Source organism: Clinocottus analis, unplaced genomic scaffold, assembly GCF_023055335.1.
Source record: "Clinocottus analis isolate CAN_PGR_092001 unplaced genomic scaffold, fCliAna1.0.p SCAF_1, whole genome shotgun sequence".
Classification (NCBI taxonomy): domain Eukaryota; kingdom Metazoa; phylum Chordata; class Actinopteri; order Perciformes; family Cottidae; genus Clinocottus; species Clinocottus analis.
Genome location: NW_027175820.1, coordinates 377947 through 397500, shown reverse-complemented (window position 1 = coordinate 397500; position 19554 = coordinate 377947). Strand labels below are relative to the sequence as shown.

At 46.0% G+C, this 19554-nt stretch overlaps 1 protein-coding gene across 3 annotated transcripts in view; it reads left to right on the top strand.

The window, feature by feature from the left end:
- dpy19l3 (dpy-19 like C-mannosyltransferase 3) overlaps nucleotides 1–9577 on the top strand; it is a 41594-nt gene extending 32017 nt beyond the window's left edge. For all 3 annotated transcript variants that reach the window (XM_068576043.1, XM_068576028.1, XM_068576035.1), the window contains exons 17-19: nucleotides 841–973; nucleotides 5572–5730; nucleotides 7079–9577. In XM_068576043.1, the coding sequence (XP_068432144.1) occupies nucleotides 841–973; nucleotides 5572–5730; nucleotides 7079–7297 (511 nt within the window). In that variant the 3' untranslated portion in view covers nucleotides 7298–9577. The remainder of the gene's footprint in view (nucleotides 1–840; nucleotides 974–5571; nucleotides 5731–7078) is intronic.
- Nucleotides 9578–19554: the final 9977 nt, after the last annotated feature.

Sequence of the window (19554 nt, the reverse complement as noted above, 5' to 3'; positions counted from 1 at the left end):
GTAAAACGTGTCTTGTTGGCAGTTCTCAGAATCCCAGTTTGAAGGTATATTAAGACTTGCGGCAGGTTTCTTGTCATATCACGGTTTACACGGTGTGTACCGTTTCCAGATTTTAATGAGCGTTCATGTCGTAATCACGACATTTTATTACCGACTTAAAGGCAGAAGTTTCTCAAATGCAACCAAGTGTGTTGGTCTAAAGTCAGCCAAATGGTTACTAAACTCCTATTTGACAGATATGACACCATGTTGTCGATGCGCCGCTTTTTAACCCTCTTCCCATAATGTGACATATTATGTTTTACATTTTCTATCTGACATTTTATTTAATGGCTGTAGACTCTTAGCCTTATTTGTATCTACTTGCATTGCTTCATTACTAAAACAGAGTAAGAGGGTTGGATTAAACCCCCTTCCCCCTCCTCCCTTAACGCGCTAAAAACCTCTCAAGGTTTGCTCTTGTGGCTCTTAACAGCGCTCCACTTTTGGCGTCTCGTTATTTAATTTGTGCGCACAAAGAAGGCTTTTTTCCTGTGGTCCTTGAAGCCACATCTCTGAAATAAACCCTTTAAGCGCCGTCAGTATGTCCCAATTACAGCCCCGAATGCAGGCAGCTAACGAGAGCAAAACTCAATCAAACGTGTTTTTGATGACTGGATGCACCTTTCATACGTTCTCCTGCTCCTTCGCACCGCAGAGCGTCGTTCTCTCTTATTTAAACCTCACTCACAACGCCCTAAAACAGACCGCGGGTTCATCTGAAGATGTGTCACGGTGCGTATTTCTAGCGGTGAATGACGTGCCTTTCTCTCTCTCGCCCCCTCTCCTGTCGGTCCACAGCACAAAGACCTCGACCACGGCCGTGTTTGCAGGCAGCATGCAGCTGCTGGCCGGCATCAAGCTGTGCACAGGCAGGGTCCTCACCAACCACCCCCATTACGAAGATAAAGACCTGCGGGAGAGGACCAAGCAGGTACTGTAGGCTGCACTATACTGTCAAACACACACATGGCGGCAGGGGGGGGGCAGCAAGATTGAGCAAACACAGTTAATGGGAAATGTCATCTTGAGGTAAATACAGTGTCAGCTACACGAGTGGGCCATTTTGATATGAATGCCATCTGGTGCACGGGTAGCTTTGCATTCTGTGGCGGTGCGATGCCGTGTTTGTGTGAAAAAATAACAGGGGATCCAACCGGATTGGTTGTTTTTCACGCACTGAGAGAAGTACGGGACGAACGGCACGCAGAGGCACCGAGCAGGCCGAGCCGTATTGATTGCTTTATTCATACAGAGCAACGTGGTTTCTTTAATCAGCGATGGATACGACCTGCGCACGTGTTGAAACACACTCCATTTGTCCAGTGTGTGATCCAGGGAGGGGGGGAGGGTCTCTCACGACTCTCACGGCGTTGCAGTGTACTCAATCAAATGTTTGCTTTCTCCCTGTTTGTGGGGCGGAGCTCTGCTCAGGCTTTGTCTGCTCTCCTGAAGCTCTGAGCTGCTGAGGGAGACGGCGCTCACATTGAATAGGCTGTAAAGTCTGTGAACCACGTTAAGATGGAGAGGCCCGGGCGTGTCCACCGCATTGAACATAAGTGAAGATCAGATGAGATGATCATAAAGATGATCTCCGCTAACGGATCGTTTTCATGAGGGAGAAAACAACTAAATGGATCGCTGTGAGCATCTGCAGCATATGTCACAGTGCAACATTAGCACATTGACATGTGTTGAATGTCTTACGTTCAAAGCTTTTGATGGAAGTTTTCTGCTGTCGTATTTGAAGAATGAACTAAAGAACAAGCTCTTCACAAGCTGCACGAATCCCTCAAACTCATTCACAGTGAATGTAGATTTCTCTTCTTTTAAAAAAAAAGAGAAATCTAAATTAAATAATTAATTAATATTTTAAGTAGTACTGGACAAAGTTGAAAAACTGTATCTGATTAATCGCATGATTTTTCTGCGTTAGCCGTGTGTTAGCCCTGTGTTAGCGCTGTGTTAGCGCTGTGTTAACCCTGCGTTAGCCCTGTGTTATCCCTGTGTTAACCCTGCGTTAGCCCTGTGTTAGCCCTGCGTTAGCGCTGTGTTAACCCTGCGTTAGCGCTGTGTTAGCCCTGTGTTAACCCTGCGTTAGCCCTGTGTTAGCCCTGTGTTAACCCTGCGTTAGCACTGTGTTAGCCCTGTGTTAGCCCTGCGTTAGCCCTGTGTTAGCCCTGTGTTAACCCTGCGTTAGCGCTGTGTTAGCCCTGTGTTAACCCTGCGTTAGCCCTGCGTTAGCTCTGTGTTAGCCCTGTGTTAGCCCTGTGTTAACCCTGTGTTAACCCTGCGTTAACTTGCCCAGTCCTAATTTTCAGCATTATTTATTGCTGCCAAAATTGCCCGACTGGCAGCGTGGTTGGCACTGTGCCAGAACCAGGATGTGGATCCGAGACGTCTTTTCCCTCACGACCCGGTTCCCACCCGCAGGCCCGGCTGAAGGAACCTCAGACGTTCCCGGGCCTCCAGCGCTCAAGTCTCCGGTGATGAAGTTACTCGCGAGTCCCATTTATTTGTCCTCCAAACTGCTTCTCCTTTCTGTTCCCGTCTTTAAATTCATGGTTAAGCTAGAAAAAAACAAAAAAACCACAGAAATTTAACCCTTTTCAGCTCAAGCAGATGTACTGCGTCTCCAGATAAAAGTGAGGCGCCCACAGCGGGTCTGTCTCGTTCTCTCTCTGTTCTCTCTCTTGACTTTGTTGCAGCTGCTGTTTGCTGTTCTCCGTCTCACTTTGTGCTGCAAAATGCAACGAAACCAACGGCAGCACTCTTTTCTTTTCTTGTGGCCGGCGAAGGCGGCTAACAAAAAGTCGCCCGACTCTGTTCTTTATATTCTTTAAGAACATTTTCTCCCTTTTGTGCGGTAAATCAGGGGGATTTATTCATTCAGTGTTTGTGAGTCTAAAACTAACACTGTGGCTCGGTGGCCGTGCTTCAATCAGAAGATCGGCGGTTTGATCGCCGGCTCTGCTCGCCCATGTGGATGTGTCCACGGGGAAGACATTTAACTCCAAATTGCTCCTGTATCTGTGCCTGTGGTGTGTGAATGTGAGCTGGAACCTTAGCCCTCCCATCAGTGTGTGAATGGGTGAATGATGACAAGCTAGGTCCATTTACCATTTCAGTTTAAATCTGCTCCATAAAGAGGAGAAGATGTAGAAACATCGGCATCCGCTGTCAGTAAACACAGCTCTGTCGCTCTTGAGTCGCCGCTAACGGTGAGGAACAAGCTGAGCCGTTTGGTGTCGCTCCAAACCTTTAATCGGTTGCCATTTTAATGCAGTCGGACACCAGGATGAGAAGTCCATTGTGCTGCAGCCAGCGCCGCCTCAGCCATTCATCTCGCTCAGAGACTAAAGGGCTGTAGATGTAGGAACAGTGAAGATTGTGTGTCTGGATGTGGGATCAAAAAGACGCACTGAGCACAATGTTAACCCATCGAGTCTCGCTGGATAGGAACGTTGAGAGAAAGGAGGTGGGAGCTCCTCTCCAGTCGAGCAGGACGGGATGGCGGCGGTCACGTATGTGACAGGATGGCGGCGGTCACGTATGTGACACGCGAGAGAGCAGGGAAAGGTTCTCCCTGTCAGTTATGGAGAAACTCTTTCCTAACAAACACAACATGAGGGTTTGTTTGTTTTCTCAAAGCGATTCTGTTTATTTTACACATTCAATTATTAGTTAAATGGCATAAATCTTTTTTTTTTGTCATCTGTTGCCGTGAATTCTTGTTTCTTCGCAGGTTTTTTTTCCATCCCTTTCTTCGAGTCAATAGACTTAAATAACTGTGTTAACTCTGACGCTCTGAGGCTTTGAAACAACACTTTTGACAAAGGCCAATGCCAAAAATGCTGTTAACTGGAAAATATTGGTGCAAATGATCTGCACTGGTGTGTGTGTGTGTGTGTGTGTGTGTGTGTCTTCTGTTCTGCACAGTGGACATGAGATAATGTGTGTGTTATCTCTCGGGTAGCTCAACCTATGTTTTGCCTCCCAGCAGGAAGTCAGCTGAGCCGCAGGCGAGGCCGAGCTTAGCATGGAGCTCATTAATGATCCACAACAGGCCAGAAGGCCGCCGTGTGTGTGTGTGTGTGTGTGTGTGTGTGTGTGTTATTTCGAGGAGAGGGAACTGTGTGGATTCATGTGTGGAACGTTTGTAAGAACCTTAATGACGTGTCCAGTTGGTATCTGAGGCTTAATCTGTGTCACTACAACATAATTCATTAGTGAACAAAGTTCCTCTTTGTTGCCCGCCGTATGTGTGTTTATTCAGTGTATTCATGTTTCTGCATGAATTCACACACGCAGCAGACACACACACTCTAAATTGGGGAGCAGGTTTATTTGTGTTCAGGCTGCAGCACGCCGTTCCTCTCACAGGGTTTCCTGAACTGAAAGAAAGGGGCGTGTTTCGGTCAGAACATTTGAGAAATCTGTGTATTTCTGGGCTTCTGCGTGCGTGCGTGCGTAATCAGCCGGTGCAGCGATGGTTAAAATATTTCTTTGGGCAGTAGTGTAGCGCTGTGGAACAGCACAATAACCCTGGGCTTTTATTTTGAAGGGAATCTCGGCAAGATGCCCCCGGCATCTGAGAGCAGTGAGTGGCGGCACGTAATTAGATGCCCGAGCATCACCTGCAGCCGCCATCTGCCGCTATCGCACGACCGTCACCGCAGATGTTCCGGCGCAGAGGAAAGCAAAACAATAGTATGTTTTGTAAAAGAAAGAAATATCTGCGTATTATCTTATTAAAATACCTGCAAATCGTGTCTTTGTGTCGTGTGGGTGCGGGTTCAGCGGTCCCGAAAGTTGCACCGTTACTTGTTTTACGCTGGCGAACACTGAACCGACGTCTCGGACGCCATTTTGAATCGTCCTCGCCGACCGGCCGCGTGCTTCTAACCTTTACAACTGATAGCGGAAAGTAGCAGGTTTTGTTTTATGTCTTTGTGGAAGTTTATTGTGAAAACATTAAAGTTGCAACTTGTTTTTGTCACTTTGATGTTCCAGTCCTCATTTACGCCACAAACTCTGAGCTTTCCTCCTAATAAACAATTCAGTTCTTCATCTTGTAGTTAAATCTGTTGTTGTGTGAAATTGGTCAAACGCTTTATTTCTTCTGCTACAAACACAAGATGAACCATAACAAGATTTCACAAAGTAGAGATCTGTTATGTTTAAACACTTTGGTTGTTGTTCTCTCTCTGATTCTCTTTTTTTTCTTCCCATTTTCAGTAAACATGTTATAATTGAACCAACTTTCATCAAAACTGTAATTCAGAAAATAAATGCGTCTGGTAATTCAGTTCCAGGAGAGAAGTTTTTCTCCTTCCAACAATATCGCTGTTAAATTCCAACAACAATCTTTAGGGGGAGAGAGAGGGGGGCGATCAAAAAACAACACTTCCATCCTCTGTGTGTGTGTGTGTGTGTGTGTGTGTGTGTGTGTGTGTGTGTGTGTGTGTGTGTGTGTGTGTGTGTGTGTGTGTGTGTGTGTGTGTGTGTGTGTGTGTGTGTGTGTGTGTGCAGGTGTATCAGGTGTACGCCCGCCGCTCCCCGGAGGAAGTCCACGGCATCCTGCGGGCCATCGGGGCCGACTACGTGGTTCTGGAGAACAGCATCTGTTACGAGCGGCGGCACGGCCGCGGCTGCCGGCTGCGCGACCTGCTGGACCTCGCCAACGGACACGTGGGTGGCTTTTATTCAGCGTGACTCATCGGCCACGCCGGCCGGCTTCTGTGTGGCGGGGTGGAAGCTGTCGCCCCGCAGAGATCAATAGTCTCGCCTCTCAACTGTCTCACTCGACCCCCCCCCCCTCTCCACCACACTGGTTTGTTGTTGCATGCGGCACGCTGGCTATTGCAGCTTCAGTCTGGCTCGCTCAGTGTGCTGTTTTTCCACACGGAGTGTGTGTGTCTGTGTGTGTGTAGATGTCAGACAGCATACACAACATCTGACATACAGACAGCTTCATTGAGGGAGCGCCCGTCCTTTCCTCTCGCTCTCACCGTCCTCTGTGTTCTTCCCTCTTGTGTTATATTGTCTTCCTTCACCTCCTTTATGTGTTGTCCTCTCTTCCTGTGTGTCTGCGTCGTGAACCGAACTCTTCATTCAGAAACCTTCACTGCGGATTGTTTAGTTGTTTTTTATTAAACGATGATGGTATTTAAACAGAATAGCGAGTTGAAGCAGATTCAATAATAACAAATCTTTATTGACACTTGTGGAATGTGATGGCCTGAACGCACAGACAGCGTCGGGGGTTTGAAGTCCAGATATTGTTTTAAGAAGCCGCAGACGGAAGTGAAAGCGCCGCGAGGCATGTCAAACAGTCTGGACGCCTCTCCTTCAACACGAGCTGAGCTGAAAGGGCAGAAACTAAGCATTTCGCCCCCAAAGGATGATATTTTATTAATCAATAACAACAAATAAAATGACAAACATCACATCAGCGAAGTGGAACGCTCCAGTAAAATGTCAGCTGGTGTTCCTCAGCCGCAGGCGAGGCGCCTGCGAGGAACGAAAAGCTTCACGCGTCTCAAAGAACTCACGTCCATATCGTATCAATACATCGATCTCATCCTCTTCATCACTTTGAAGCAGGACTTCATCATTTAGATGACGTTAAAGGATCACTGGCCTTCACTGAAAGGTTGCTTCAATGCTCCTGAGGACGACGCTCCTGTTTCTCCTCAAACTAATCTGTCTTTCACGGAGCTGCTCCACCTCACTGAAGAGGAGGTGGAGCTTCTCTTGCCGGCTCTCTCTCTTCAAACAGGAGGTCCCAAATGACTTCCATCCATTATGGATCATAAATAATGCCAAACATGGCAGCAGATCCCACTGCACGGCACGACTCAGCTCGCCTTTAAGCCTCTTTTGGTTGTAGTGAAACCAAAAATGTCTTTAGCCCACGATACACAAAGAAGTGAGGAGCACCAGGCAACTGTGTGTTGATGATTTATTGATGATGATGATGATGATGTGTTGGTTAACACGTCCCCTTACTAAGAACGCCTGCTCTGTGTCCCATCAGATCATGGACGGACCGGGGGAGAACGACCCGGACCTCGTCCCAGCCTCCCACCCTCGGTTCTGCGAGGCCATCAAGACGGAGGCGCCGGAGGCGGTGCCGCCGGCCTTCGGCGCCCTGTTCACCCGGATGTTCCAGAACAAAACCTTCCACGTGTACCGCGTCAAGAAGAAGCGCAAGAACAGCAGCAAGAGCTCGACGGAGCGCAGCGCGACTCAGTAGAGCGGTCGGGGGTTTTACTGGAGGAGCGAGAGACAGAAAGCCAGAGGCGGGAGACACAAAAGCCCTGAACTCTGTCTCCTCTCTGCACGGCGCCCAGCCGCGATCATGCCCATTATTCCTTTTTGTTTTAGCACATGGCTCTGTGGGCCGCGTTGTTCTCGTTAGTGGAGAGCGGGCGGTTCCTCTCGGAGTCCATCTTTGTCTCCCGGCTCTCACCGCTGCACAGAAACACAGCGGCGAGGCCTGGAAGCAGCGGCCGGACCGCCGGGAGCAGCGGCCTCTCGCTCGGTGCCGTCGGGGAAAGAAGTCGACGTCATTTTGGGAACGGCGCTGTGAAATGAACAAAATCCACTCGTTGATATTGTTTCCTCTCACTCACGGTGTCAGTAGCATTGATCAAGTATGGATCCCAAAGCTAATCCTCAAATCAGAACAACTTTACATCCCATGTTTTAGTTTTGCTTTTCACGCATTTAACGTCATGAAGAACTCAAAAGATTAACGTTGAAATCCTCAACACAGTGTAATTTATTGTTTTTTGACATATTTGCCTCATGATTTTCTGAGGAAGTGCAAGTTACTGCGGTTAAGTGTGTAGACATTAGGGATTAAAACGCACTCGGCTGCATTTGAACCGTGAAAACTCCAGAAGTAGAAACTGAAACCATCGGCCGGCCGTCTGGATTCAAGTGAGCCGCGTGCAGGACTCAGGGACCGACGGCAGAATATGAAACGTGATCGTCACGACTGGGTTTACGTCGGCGTTCAATCACCAGAAACCAAGAACAGGAGCCCAGAACGGACAAACCGAACCCTGAAGGTCACCTGAAGGTCACCTTGAGTTCTACATCCTTTGACAGGGGAGAGGCGGCGGACACAACATCCTACTTGCTCATCCTTTCCGACTTCGAAGGCATGTTTTGTTTCCAGAAGTTATATAAAAAAAAAAGATCTAAATGGGCTTAAAACATGCTTCTTACTTTTGTCTGAAGAGATCCGGCTCGAGGTGCCGTCAGCACTGGTTTCCCCGCAGCTTTCAGCTGCATTAGTGGTCGTGGAAGTCGATGTCTGCATGCGGTCTCAGGAGCTGTTAAAGTGCTCGATTTAGAATTTATATTGCGGTTAGAACAATAGGATTGTGCCGAGAGTTCAGCGGGCATGCCGTCTGTCAGAATTATGTGCATAATTTAATTTTTTTTTTGTAAATAAGTGAAAGTTTTAGTAAGTTTTTTAGTTTTATCCTTGAATGTCACCAGAAGGTTTGTATTAATACTGCATTCCTGCAAATATAGAGTGTAAATGCAATAGTTTCAGCCGTCGGCTCAATGCCCATCACGGGACAATAGATGGTGACGTCACAGTTCATATGAAGGGAAATGAAAGTTTGAAGCCAACAGGAGCGAGAGAGATAACCGCTAACGAGAGCTAGCACCGCTTTCTTGTTTTCTGTGCCGTGCCATATTGTTCCCTGTGTTGTACATACTTTCATTCAATAAGGTTTTACTGTAGAGGGAAAGGAGGGAAGTCTGCTAACGGCCCACTTAGCCTCAGTTGCTAACGGGACACTTTTGCTTGGTTTTTAGGAAGCGTTTGTTCTTCTCGTCTCATGTTTGTCTGCAAAGCGTTTCTCTTTTTGTGGAGAACTTCATAGAAGAGTTAGTTATTAGAAGTGCATCGTGCCAATCAGCTGATGAGCTGCTCTAGTTTCCTCCACTTTGGACCTTTCCACCTCTCCTTTCCCCCCAAAAGTCAGCAGAACCCGCTGCTCAAAGTTCACCGCAGTCGAAGTGGGTTTCCACGAGATCGAGACGATTTCGTTGTAATTCTAAAGTCGCGGCGTCAGCCGAGTCTTCTCAAAGTGCCATGAAGCAAAGTGAATAAGCTGAAAGGGGTTTTGGGTTGAAAACTCCAGGAAAGTAAAGTCGAAACTGTTGTAAAATAACTTCCTGTGGTAACAAATACAAGTCTTCTTTAAGCATTTCTGATTCATGGTTTATTTCTGCTTGTACACCAGACAGAGGAGTTCAGACGCGTTGCCTCGTGGCATTTGTCTCCTCGGTAACAGATGTCATCAATTACCCCCAACAGGAACCTAAATGTGTTTTTTAGCCGTAAAACGGAGGTCATCGCTGGTACCAAGTGATATTTGTGCCGTCCTCGTTGTTGTTGTTGTTCTGGGTGCTGTCGACTGTGATTCTCATCAGCTGCAGCCCCGACTTTTCCACGCTTCCTCTCCTGTCGCTCTCTCTCTCTCTCTCTCACACACACACACACACACACACACACACACACACACACACACACACACACACACACACACGCATACACGCATGAATAATGTAAGCGGCGAGGAAATTGCAGCAGGCTGACAACGGCGCAGATTCCCCGCCGCAATCCAAAATAGTTTGTGATAGAGGGAGGAGGGTGAGGAGGGGAGGGAGTGGGTAAATGGGGGGGGGGGGGCAACACTTGCATATCAAACTCAGGCTTTGTGGTTAGAATAAAATAAAAAAGAGAGAGAGAGAGGCTCATGTTTAAACGGCAGCAGCGGGGCGAGCGTATCAAAGCACAGAGTCACAATGATCTGATCTTCCTCCTTGTTCTTCTTCCTACTTTTGAACCAAAGGGAGGAAGAGGAGGAGCGGAGGCCGTGGAGAAGGCTGGAGCTGCGTGGATAATGATGGGGAGGCCCGCCGGAGCTGCTTGCCACAATTAGCCCATGTGTGGGTGTAACACACACACTCACACACACTGTTTCCTCCCACCGACCTGCACCCCGCTGCCTGTATTTGTACACTTGTTAATAAGGACCCTGTCTTTGATAATCCACACACCTCGCAGACGCACAAACACCGCTGCACCACGACGGTTGTTGTTGTTGTTGTGGGGCTTTGGGAAGCCTGTTCGTTAACGGCGGCCTCATTGTGATGCATAGCAAGAGGATCCCCCCCCCCCCCCCCCCACACACACACACACACACACACACACGCCTTCATATCAGATGTTTAATTTAAGAAGATGTCTGATTGCTTTATTGGAGAGCGAAGTGATTCCATTATGGTTTCCTAATAAGGGTGTATGAATGTAATGCTTTTTTGCCGGCATTGTTAATTTCCATACATATTGGGATTAGTAGTTCATTGTGGTGAGGGGAGGGGGGGGGGGGGGTCGGCTCATAGTTTCCTTAATGAAAGAAGAAGATGAAGAAATAAATCCATTAACTTTTGTACGCGTGTAGAATTCAGCTTCATTTGAACTTGACCGTGTTACTGAGACATCATGATGATGATGATGATGATGATGATGCCACCTGAAGGCACTTCTGCTCAGAGGAAGAGAGAGACCAGTAAAGAGAGAGGGAACAGAAGTAGAGAGAGGGAAAGGAATAGAGACTTCATCGTCCTTATCTCTGACGACGGGCCAGATTCACAGCCGTGTACGTGTCCTTCAAAATAAAACATCAGATTCTTGAGTTTGATTGACAGAAGGTTCCTCCAATCAACTCACAGGTACTGCCTCTTTTCTCCAAACGGGTTCCAGCGGCGGCTGCTGGTTCCATCTGACAGGCGACACGTGCAGAGCTCCTGTCACATGACGCAGCACATAAACAGTCCTCAGTTAGCCGTCGGTACATGTCTGATGTAAAAACATGAACTGCGTGTGGCCGTGAGGAAGCTGAGTCCATGACCGCCTTCACCTCCAAACAACTCGCTCTGTTCTCGCCCTGATTTACTTTCAGAATGAAATGAACCTGCATCACGCGGCTGATCTGGCCTCGGACATCCTGGCCCTGTTCTGTGCCAAAAGATGCAGGAAACAACGTCTGCAGGTCACATGGTCACGTTGGCCCTCCATGGCTGAGTCTTCCTCAGCGTGGTCATGCCGTGGTCATGCCGTGGTCACGCCCTGGTCACGTCCTGGTCATGCCGTGGTCACGCCGTGGTCACACCTTGTGCCGCGTATCATTATCTGCCCGCGGTGCCTCTGTCACACTTTGTTTTTGCGCCTTTTCATCTCCAAACTGTTTGGCCTTTTCCTGTGAACGTGGACTTGTTAACAAGGCCAGTGGGGCGGTTAACCAAACCCTGTGAAACAGCTTTTCTAAATATTTCAAAGGCCTTTATGTGCACTGTTACACCATGGACAAATATAATGAAAGAGTTTTCCTTTTAAAAAAAGAATGACAAAGAGCTGAAGATATGTTTCTTCTGTTTTGTGCATCAACATTAATGTTGGTGTCATGAGATGAGTGTTTCCTCACATCAGCTCCATGAAGGACCGTCTCACCTGCATGAGACGTAACAGTCACATCGCATGACGAGTGCGTTGTTGGAGATGAAGACCGGCTGCTGCTCTTCCACAGCGTGATGTATATTTATTATTCCCCCTCCACATCTGTTCCGGGCTAAATTGATTGTGAAGACAAAGCTTTGATTTCCCATGTGCACCAAATGCGTTCATTTATTGTACATGCACTATAAAAACACTGCTCTCTTTGATTGTAAGTACATGTTATGGAGCTGGGACGCACTTCCACGGAGGCAATCGGACAAATCTCATGCAGCAGGAAGTACTCGGCGACATCTTAGTGGGATCCGTCGTCTCTGGGTAAAGGTCACACTGTCGGTGCATCAATCCACCGACTGGAGCTTCTGGAGGAAAGAGCAGAGTCAAGTTGTCTCATCTTTTGTTTGTATGTGACGAACAACATACTGTATCATTACCATAAACCACATTTACTATTTCTACATCCATCTTTTATTTTCTTAATCTTCGTCACCTTTCTTACTTTGACTGCTTCTTCCTTTCTTTCTGCTTCCTGATTCTTTTCTGCTCATTGATGTCTTCCTCTTCCTCTCTTCCTCTTCCTCTCTTCCTCATCTCCGTCTCTCATTTCAGGCGGGAATATAAACCACGAGAGATGCATTTGAGTCAAAAACACAACATTTTGGTTAACCGCTGTATTATATTGAAGGTTTATCTCCATAAACAATATTTCTAATCATAAAAGCGACTGCTGGCTTTCAACAGACGCACAGACGGTCTCTCTGAATCTCAAACACACACCAACATGATGTGCATTATTTATTAGATCATTGTGCATGAATATACTTGATGTAGCCTGGCTTATGAAAGAAAAATGTTTTATTTTAATATGTCTGCCTATCTTTCAGAGCTACAAACAGCTGCTTAAACTCGCGCTATGCGTCTTCATTTGTTTTTCCCACTGGCACAACTTCTTCTCAGATATCCAACATTTCCGTCTCCTTCATCTCGACGAGATAAGAAAAGATAATCCGTTATTAGTCCCGCAGTGGGGACATTTACAGGATTACAGCAGCAAAGGGGTAAAGTGCACACAAGAGACAGTCAAAAATGAAAAACAAGAGATATGAATAATAAACAGTAATACAAAACATTAAAGAATCTACAATAACTGAATATTATATATATATATATATATATATATATATATATATATATATATATATATATATATATATATATATATATATATATATATATATATATATATATATATACAGGCAGAATACAACTATGCACAGTGAGTTTACACTGATTAAAGTGATGAAGTGTGTTTGTGCTGCAGTCTGGCAGCAGCAGGAAGGAAGGACTTGAAACGCCGCCACAGAGTCAACGGAGCTCTTCAGGAGGCCAGAACGAGTCTGCGCTGTCGCTTTTTGTGAAATACTTGTGAGATTTCACAATGTCCGTTCCCGGGATGTTCCCTGCTTCCAGAGCAGGAATGGGCCCAGGACGGTTCCCTGTGGTGCCCCCGTGCTGCAGGACGTGGAGAGGTCTGGCTCAGTCTCTCGTATCTGCTCATGCTGTGGAGGGTCGGTGAGGTAGTCCAGGATCCAGTGAGGTGGTGGTCCACCCCGGTCTGCTCCGTCTTGTTCCTCAAAAGCAAAGGCCGGGTGGTGTCGAAGGCCCCGGAGGGATGAAAACACATGATTCACGGTGCTTCCAGCCTTCTTTCAGGTGAGGAAGACCTCTATGGAGGAGGTGGAGGACCGCGTCATCACGCCGATGCCAGACCGGTAAGAGAACTGAAGTGAGTCAGAGATGAGCTCACCAGGGGGCGACATGCACGAGGACCCTGGAGAGGCTGGTCCTTCATCCCACCTGAGGAAGAGGCTCTCCAGGGTCTTCCTCAGGTGGGATGAAGGAGCAAATGTATGTACCTTAGCGTCTGTACGTCAAACAGGATCTTTTAGTCTTGTCAATGTTAACTATAAATATAGCTTTGAGTTCCATAAGCGTGTATCAGCGTTGTGTGGTTGTGTTGCATGTTAAGACAAACGCTTTTATGTCTTTCATGCACTTGATAAGCCGCCTCAGTGGAGGACATTGAGGAAAAAGAGGAATGTAATACAGACCAACTGAGACATCTTGTGTTTGCTGAAGCCCTGATGGAGGACGTTGTTTTGCTCTCATTATCAGCTCTGATGTGTTTAAAGGCACTGATTATTAAAGCATTTCAAAAATGACAAACAATTAAGTGTAATTTTTAGCTACTTAATGATTGTGTAATCAGGACAATATAATAGTTTTTACCATTAAATTATAGTCGTATTTAAAAAATGTGTTAATATCTTTACTATACAGTATGATGTACATTATTAATTTTTCCTTTTTTAATTTTATAAATGAAGATATTACTTTCCTGGTATAGCAACGTCACATATTTATAAATAAATATATATATTATTTTATATATATATATATATATATATATATATATATATATTATTTTATATATTTTATTATATATATATATAAAATAATATATATATTATTTTATATATTTTATTATATATATATAAAATAATATATATATTATTTTATATATTATTCTATCTGTCTATCTATCTATCTATCTGAGCTCCTTCAATGGTTTGTTTTCCTTCCAGACCTCCAGTGGTGGAATAAATGAACCAATTAGCCGTTCATCTATCTAATTAATATAAACTAGTTGGTCCACCAGGATGTGACTTTGTTCTAAAAGTTTTCCTTCATCAGTATTTGTCTTTGGCTCACACTCTTCAATATGCATAACTTCCATCTACGTCATGCCATGTTGCGTGTAATATGCTCTTTAATACAGTTATCTCAATGCTGCAATGAGGTGACAGATCAAACCGCTTAATTAGGCGCCGTAGAAACAATCAATATCCACAAATCTTAAACTGGCTGAGTGAACCGACGTGCTATGAATCCTCCTAAAATGAGATGATTCAGCTCAACGTGAGCGCCGCTGTTAGCGCTCAGCTACAGTAAATTGAAGCGGTTGGTAATGTGAGGCTGTGACAGAAATATGCACATCGTGAGCTGAACATTCAAATTGCACCATGAATAATGAAAAGCTGCTGAACATGTTACACGAGCTGAGTTTAATTACCTTCACAAAACATATTCAGGAGAGAAGATATCACACCGCGAGGGAAACCAGCAACGAGCACCAGCATCACACAAATTAGCCATTGAACTGCAAGCAGCTAAACGTGTATCACTGGATCCCCAGAGAAGTACTTGTACATCATATCTCACAGGTGTTTCATTAAGCAGTGTTTTCACCACTTTGCCAATCCATTTGTCTCTAATGGATGTTTACGGTTTTAATTACTCTTTTAAATAATTAGATGAATAGCATCGTATGAGGGAGCGCAGTCCAAAGCTCTACATACACTTCACCCGTTTCACAATTTCACTCGATGAAGGAGAATTAATAAGATGCAGGGCTTGTAAAGGGTCCCAATTCAAATACCACCCACTATAATTACAATATGCAAATGCGCTAACATTTTCCTCAAATAGCAATAATCATTTTGTTTCGCCTCGGAAGACATTCATTCCATAACGAATGAAGATTTGGGAAGAAATGAGTGAACATTTTGCTTTGACGGTTCCCTTCAGCGGTTCAAACTGCTCTCTGGAGAGAAAGAAGTCCTGCGTGTTCAGGAGGATTGAATTGGAGTGTTTCTTAAACTCTACAACCGTAAACCTCTTCATTATTGTGACGCTGCTCATCTCTCTGTTGGTGGGAGAACCTGCAGGCTGGCACCGGTGGCTTTGATTGCATTTAACAATAGCAGTAAAAGTCCTGAACTAAAAGTGGAGCGTTCCTCGTCATGACAGTCACACAGCTGGCTGACATTCACACGCTCTAGAAACTCACCTTAACGGCTCTGCTCCATCACCTCCAAGATGCTTTCCAATCCAGCGTGGAAAGTTTCTGTCTTTCAGAGACTTTATAAAACCATTAAATGAAACATCGGATGCCTTTGTGTTTGGTTAATGGAGTCTAAAGGAGGCGTTGCTCTTGTTAGCCGTTTGGCTAAAGCCACAGAAGGAACGTTTCCGGTATCAGAGTCTCATGGTTTTCCTTCAAGAGTCAGTCGGTGCGTCTCGATATAAAAACCGTGATTCTCTCATCAGACGGTGAGCCGGAGCTCTTCAAGTCTATTGGAACTAGTTGTGAATGTGAAATGTTCACATGAAGTCACACATTTACACTCTGCTACTTTAGAAGTGATTGAATTGGCTTTTCAAAACATTTTGATTGTCCGACATCGTAGACACAGCGAGATGAACCAGAGACTGACAAGAAGGTAAATGATGCTGCACCTTAAGAATGATGCTACACCTTAAGAATGATGCTGCACCTTAAGAATGATGCTGCACCTTAAGAATGATGCTGCAGCTTAAGGCTTCATGCTGCACCTTAAGAATGATGCTGCACCTTAAGGCTTCATGCTGCACCTTAAGAATGATGCTGCACCTTAAGAATGATGGTGCACCTTAAGGCTTCATGCTGCACCTTAAGAATGATGCTGCACCTTAAGGCTTCATGCTGCACCTTAAGAATGATGCTGCACCTTAAGAATGATGGTGCACCTTAAGGCTTCATGCGGCACCCTAAGGCTTCATGCTGCACCCTAAGGCTTCATGCTGCACCTTAAGAATGATGTTGCACCTTAAGGCTTCATGCTGCACCTTAAGGCTTCATGCTACAGCTTAAGAATGATGCTGCAGCTTAAGAATGATGCTGCACCTTAAGAATGATGCTGCACCTTAAGGCTTCATGCTGCAGCTTAAGAATGATGCTGCAGCTTAAGGCTTCATGCTGCAGCTTAAGGCTTCATGCTGCACCTTAAGGCTTCATGCTGCACCTTAAGGCTTCATGCTGCAGCTTAAGGCTTCATGCTGCAGCTTAAGGCTTCATGCTGCAGCTTAAGGCTTCATGCTGCACCTTAAGGCTTCATGCTGCAGCTTAAGGCTTCATGCTGCAGCTTAAGGCTTCATGCTGCAGCTTAAGGCTTCATGCTGCAGCTTAAGGCTTCATGCTGCAGCTCGTGACCCTGAACGTCATCTTGGCTCTTGTTTATCTGGAAGAGGAAGACGTCGTTCTGTGTTTCCGTGCCTTTCATTATTTGCTGTTTAGCTCAGCTGTTTCTTTTCATAGACTCCACTGAACACATGTTGCACAGCTGTGTCGTCTATAGAAATACCTTTCTTCTTTTTTATAATATCAGAAATGATACAAGCTTAGTCTGCGATTGGGATTGTTCTGACGCCTCGTACATGATTTGGGTCGATATCTTGTGATGTAATCGCCACGTCAATGATCAATGGCAGTGTTTGTTCAAAAATACATATCTTTTTCTTGCCCGTTAATATGACTTTTCTCTTCTTTAATCTATAAAACCTGGTCATGATGCGGCGCAGTCACTGGTGCAAACAAATGAATTTATTGAGAAAAAAGAAAGAAATCAAAGCAAATACAAAACACGTACATAACTGTCCAAAGCTCATCACCGTCATGATGATAAAAAAGATATGTTCCGTTATATATATATTCTATATATATACTTTTTTTTCTCAGTAGCTGCACATTGTTAAATCTATGTGGCCCTTTCTTGACAAAAAAAGCAATCATTGATATTAATCTATCTTTGTATTTACAGATGATGTAAAAACATTAACTTTGTTCACAACATGTCTGCACCCAGAACACAACACTGAAGAAGCTGTTTTATGGTACAGATGGATGTCGCTGCTCCCCCAGCTGCAGAGAGGAGGAAGAGGAGGAGGAGGAGGATGAAGGCCCTCGTCCCTCTCTTGATCACACTCCTTTCTACGGGGAAAAGAAAGAGGGAAACAGAACGAAGCATCCTCCTCTAGAAGAACCCGTCTCCCAGCGTCCTGCAGCCTCTGATTAGTTGAATCTCTGATTAGTAAAAGCTGCATTGTTGCCTCCGATTTTGAAGAAATTAGTTTGTTTTCCGGAGAGCCGCAATCTGGGAATCGACTCCTCAGTTGGGTTTTTTTTTGTTTTTTTTTCAGTACCCCGCAATCCTTTGTGTTTTATGTTATTTCTCCCAGCATGACAGCGAGCCATCAGCTCCCATTAGGATTAGTGGCCTGACATGTTTTCACACACTCCTACCCTTTAGCGGCGCTCTGCCAGCGCCGAGCAGAATAAAAGAAAGAGCTCGGCGATGAGAGCGCCGTTGCTAACTTCCCGCCGTCTACGGCGCCGGGAGAAGCCGGGGTTGGCTTTTTGCAGGATTGCAGGGACGAGGTCAGGACGCGTGACTTATCATGTTTGCCGTTTGCTGCGCGACAAACCGTTTTCTGCGGGAGAAAAACAAATAAACATCCCAGCGTCTCGCTCATCTCTCTGCTGGAGCCGCTGAGCTGCACAGAGCGGCGAGGTGAGGATGCTTCCTCTCTGCTTCACCCTCTCCGCCTCACCCCTCCACCCTGTAATCACCTCTCCTATCAGAGGTGAATAGAGCGCCTCCTTTCCCTTCAGACTCCCCCTCCGATGTTTTATTATTGTTTTTTTTCCGCCTTTCCGTTTCTTTTCATACAAATTGTGGTCATTGGTTCCAACACAGCAGGAAGTCAGGTTTCTTTCTGCTGCTGTTGTTGTTGTTGTTGAGTCAAGAGGAGGGATGGGGGAGAGATCCATCAACCTGATGTGAAAAGAAAGCCAAACCAGAGGAGCTCTTGGCACCGTGCTGACGACTCGCAGCTCGGATAATAACTAGCAGACTTCTTAATTTGTACAATCAGAGAGTGCGTGGTCATTTAGCGAGAGAAGATGGATGAACGTGCGCGTGGATTGTGTACAGCACAGGTGTCACAGCTCGGAACAATATAAATGCATAACTATTACACCGATGTCCTCCTCCTCCTCCTCCCATTCGTATTGATTGAGCAGTCACCTTGGACGCCGTTTGCCACAGTTTGTATTCTACTGCGCCGCCGTCTGTTAAAGCAGTCCGGCGTGCCCGAGGTGGAGCGTACGCAGAGCAGCAGAGCAGCACTTCCTCTCCCTCCCGCCGTCCGCACATCCGCTCCCGTTTCTTTGTTACAAAGCTGTTTGAATTTTTCTTTTCTTTCCTCCTTTTTTTCTTTTCGGCGCGCCGTCCCTCAAGGGGAGGAGGAGGAGCGCAAATGAGGAGAGGAAATCACATGGAGACGAGGGCGCAGCGGCGAGGAGGAGGAAAAAAGAAGCTTGATGTCTTACAACCCACGGAGCATTGAAAACTTGAAACACCCAACCAATACAGAGTTACTCAACCCAGTGAAGGACACGTTACCAGAAGAAAAATAAGAATGATCTCATCCCGCAACCCAGTACTTGTTGCCCCCCCCCCCCCCCCCATACAAACATTGACAGAAGCTGTGTACAGCCAGGCAGCGAGAACACAATGTGTCCACTATTTACTGAAAATCCAAACTCCGTGTCATCCGGGCTACTCGGAGCGATCCGCTCGTCTTCACTGTCGGCGCCGCGGAGAGGAAGATGTGCCAGAGGCCTTAAATTTATGATTTGATCCGGCAGCAAGGCGCTCGAAACATTTGATGTGACGTCGATCTGCTCAGGTAGAAAAAGAACATAATGATAACCTGGCCAAAACGTTTGGGGTAGGTATAGAGGGGTAGGGATAGAGGGGTCGGCATAGAGGAGTAGGTATAGAGGGTTAGGTGTAGAGGGATAGGCATAGAGGGGTGGATTTAGAGGGATGAGTATAGAGGGGTAGGCGTAGAGGGGTCGGTATAGAGGGGTCGGTGTAGAGGGGTAGATGTAGAGGGGTATGTGCAAAAGGATAGGTGTAGAGGGGTCGGCATAGTGGAGTAGATATAGAGGGTTAGGTATAGAGGGGTAAGCGTAGAGGGGTCGGCATAGAGGAGTAGGTATAGAGGGATAGGTGTAGAGGGTT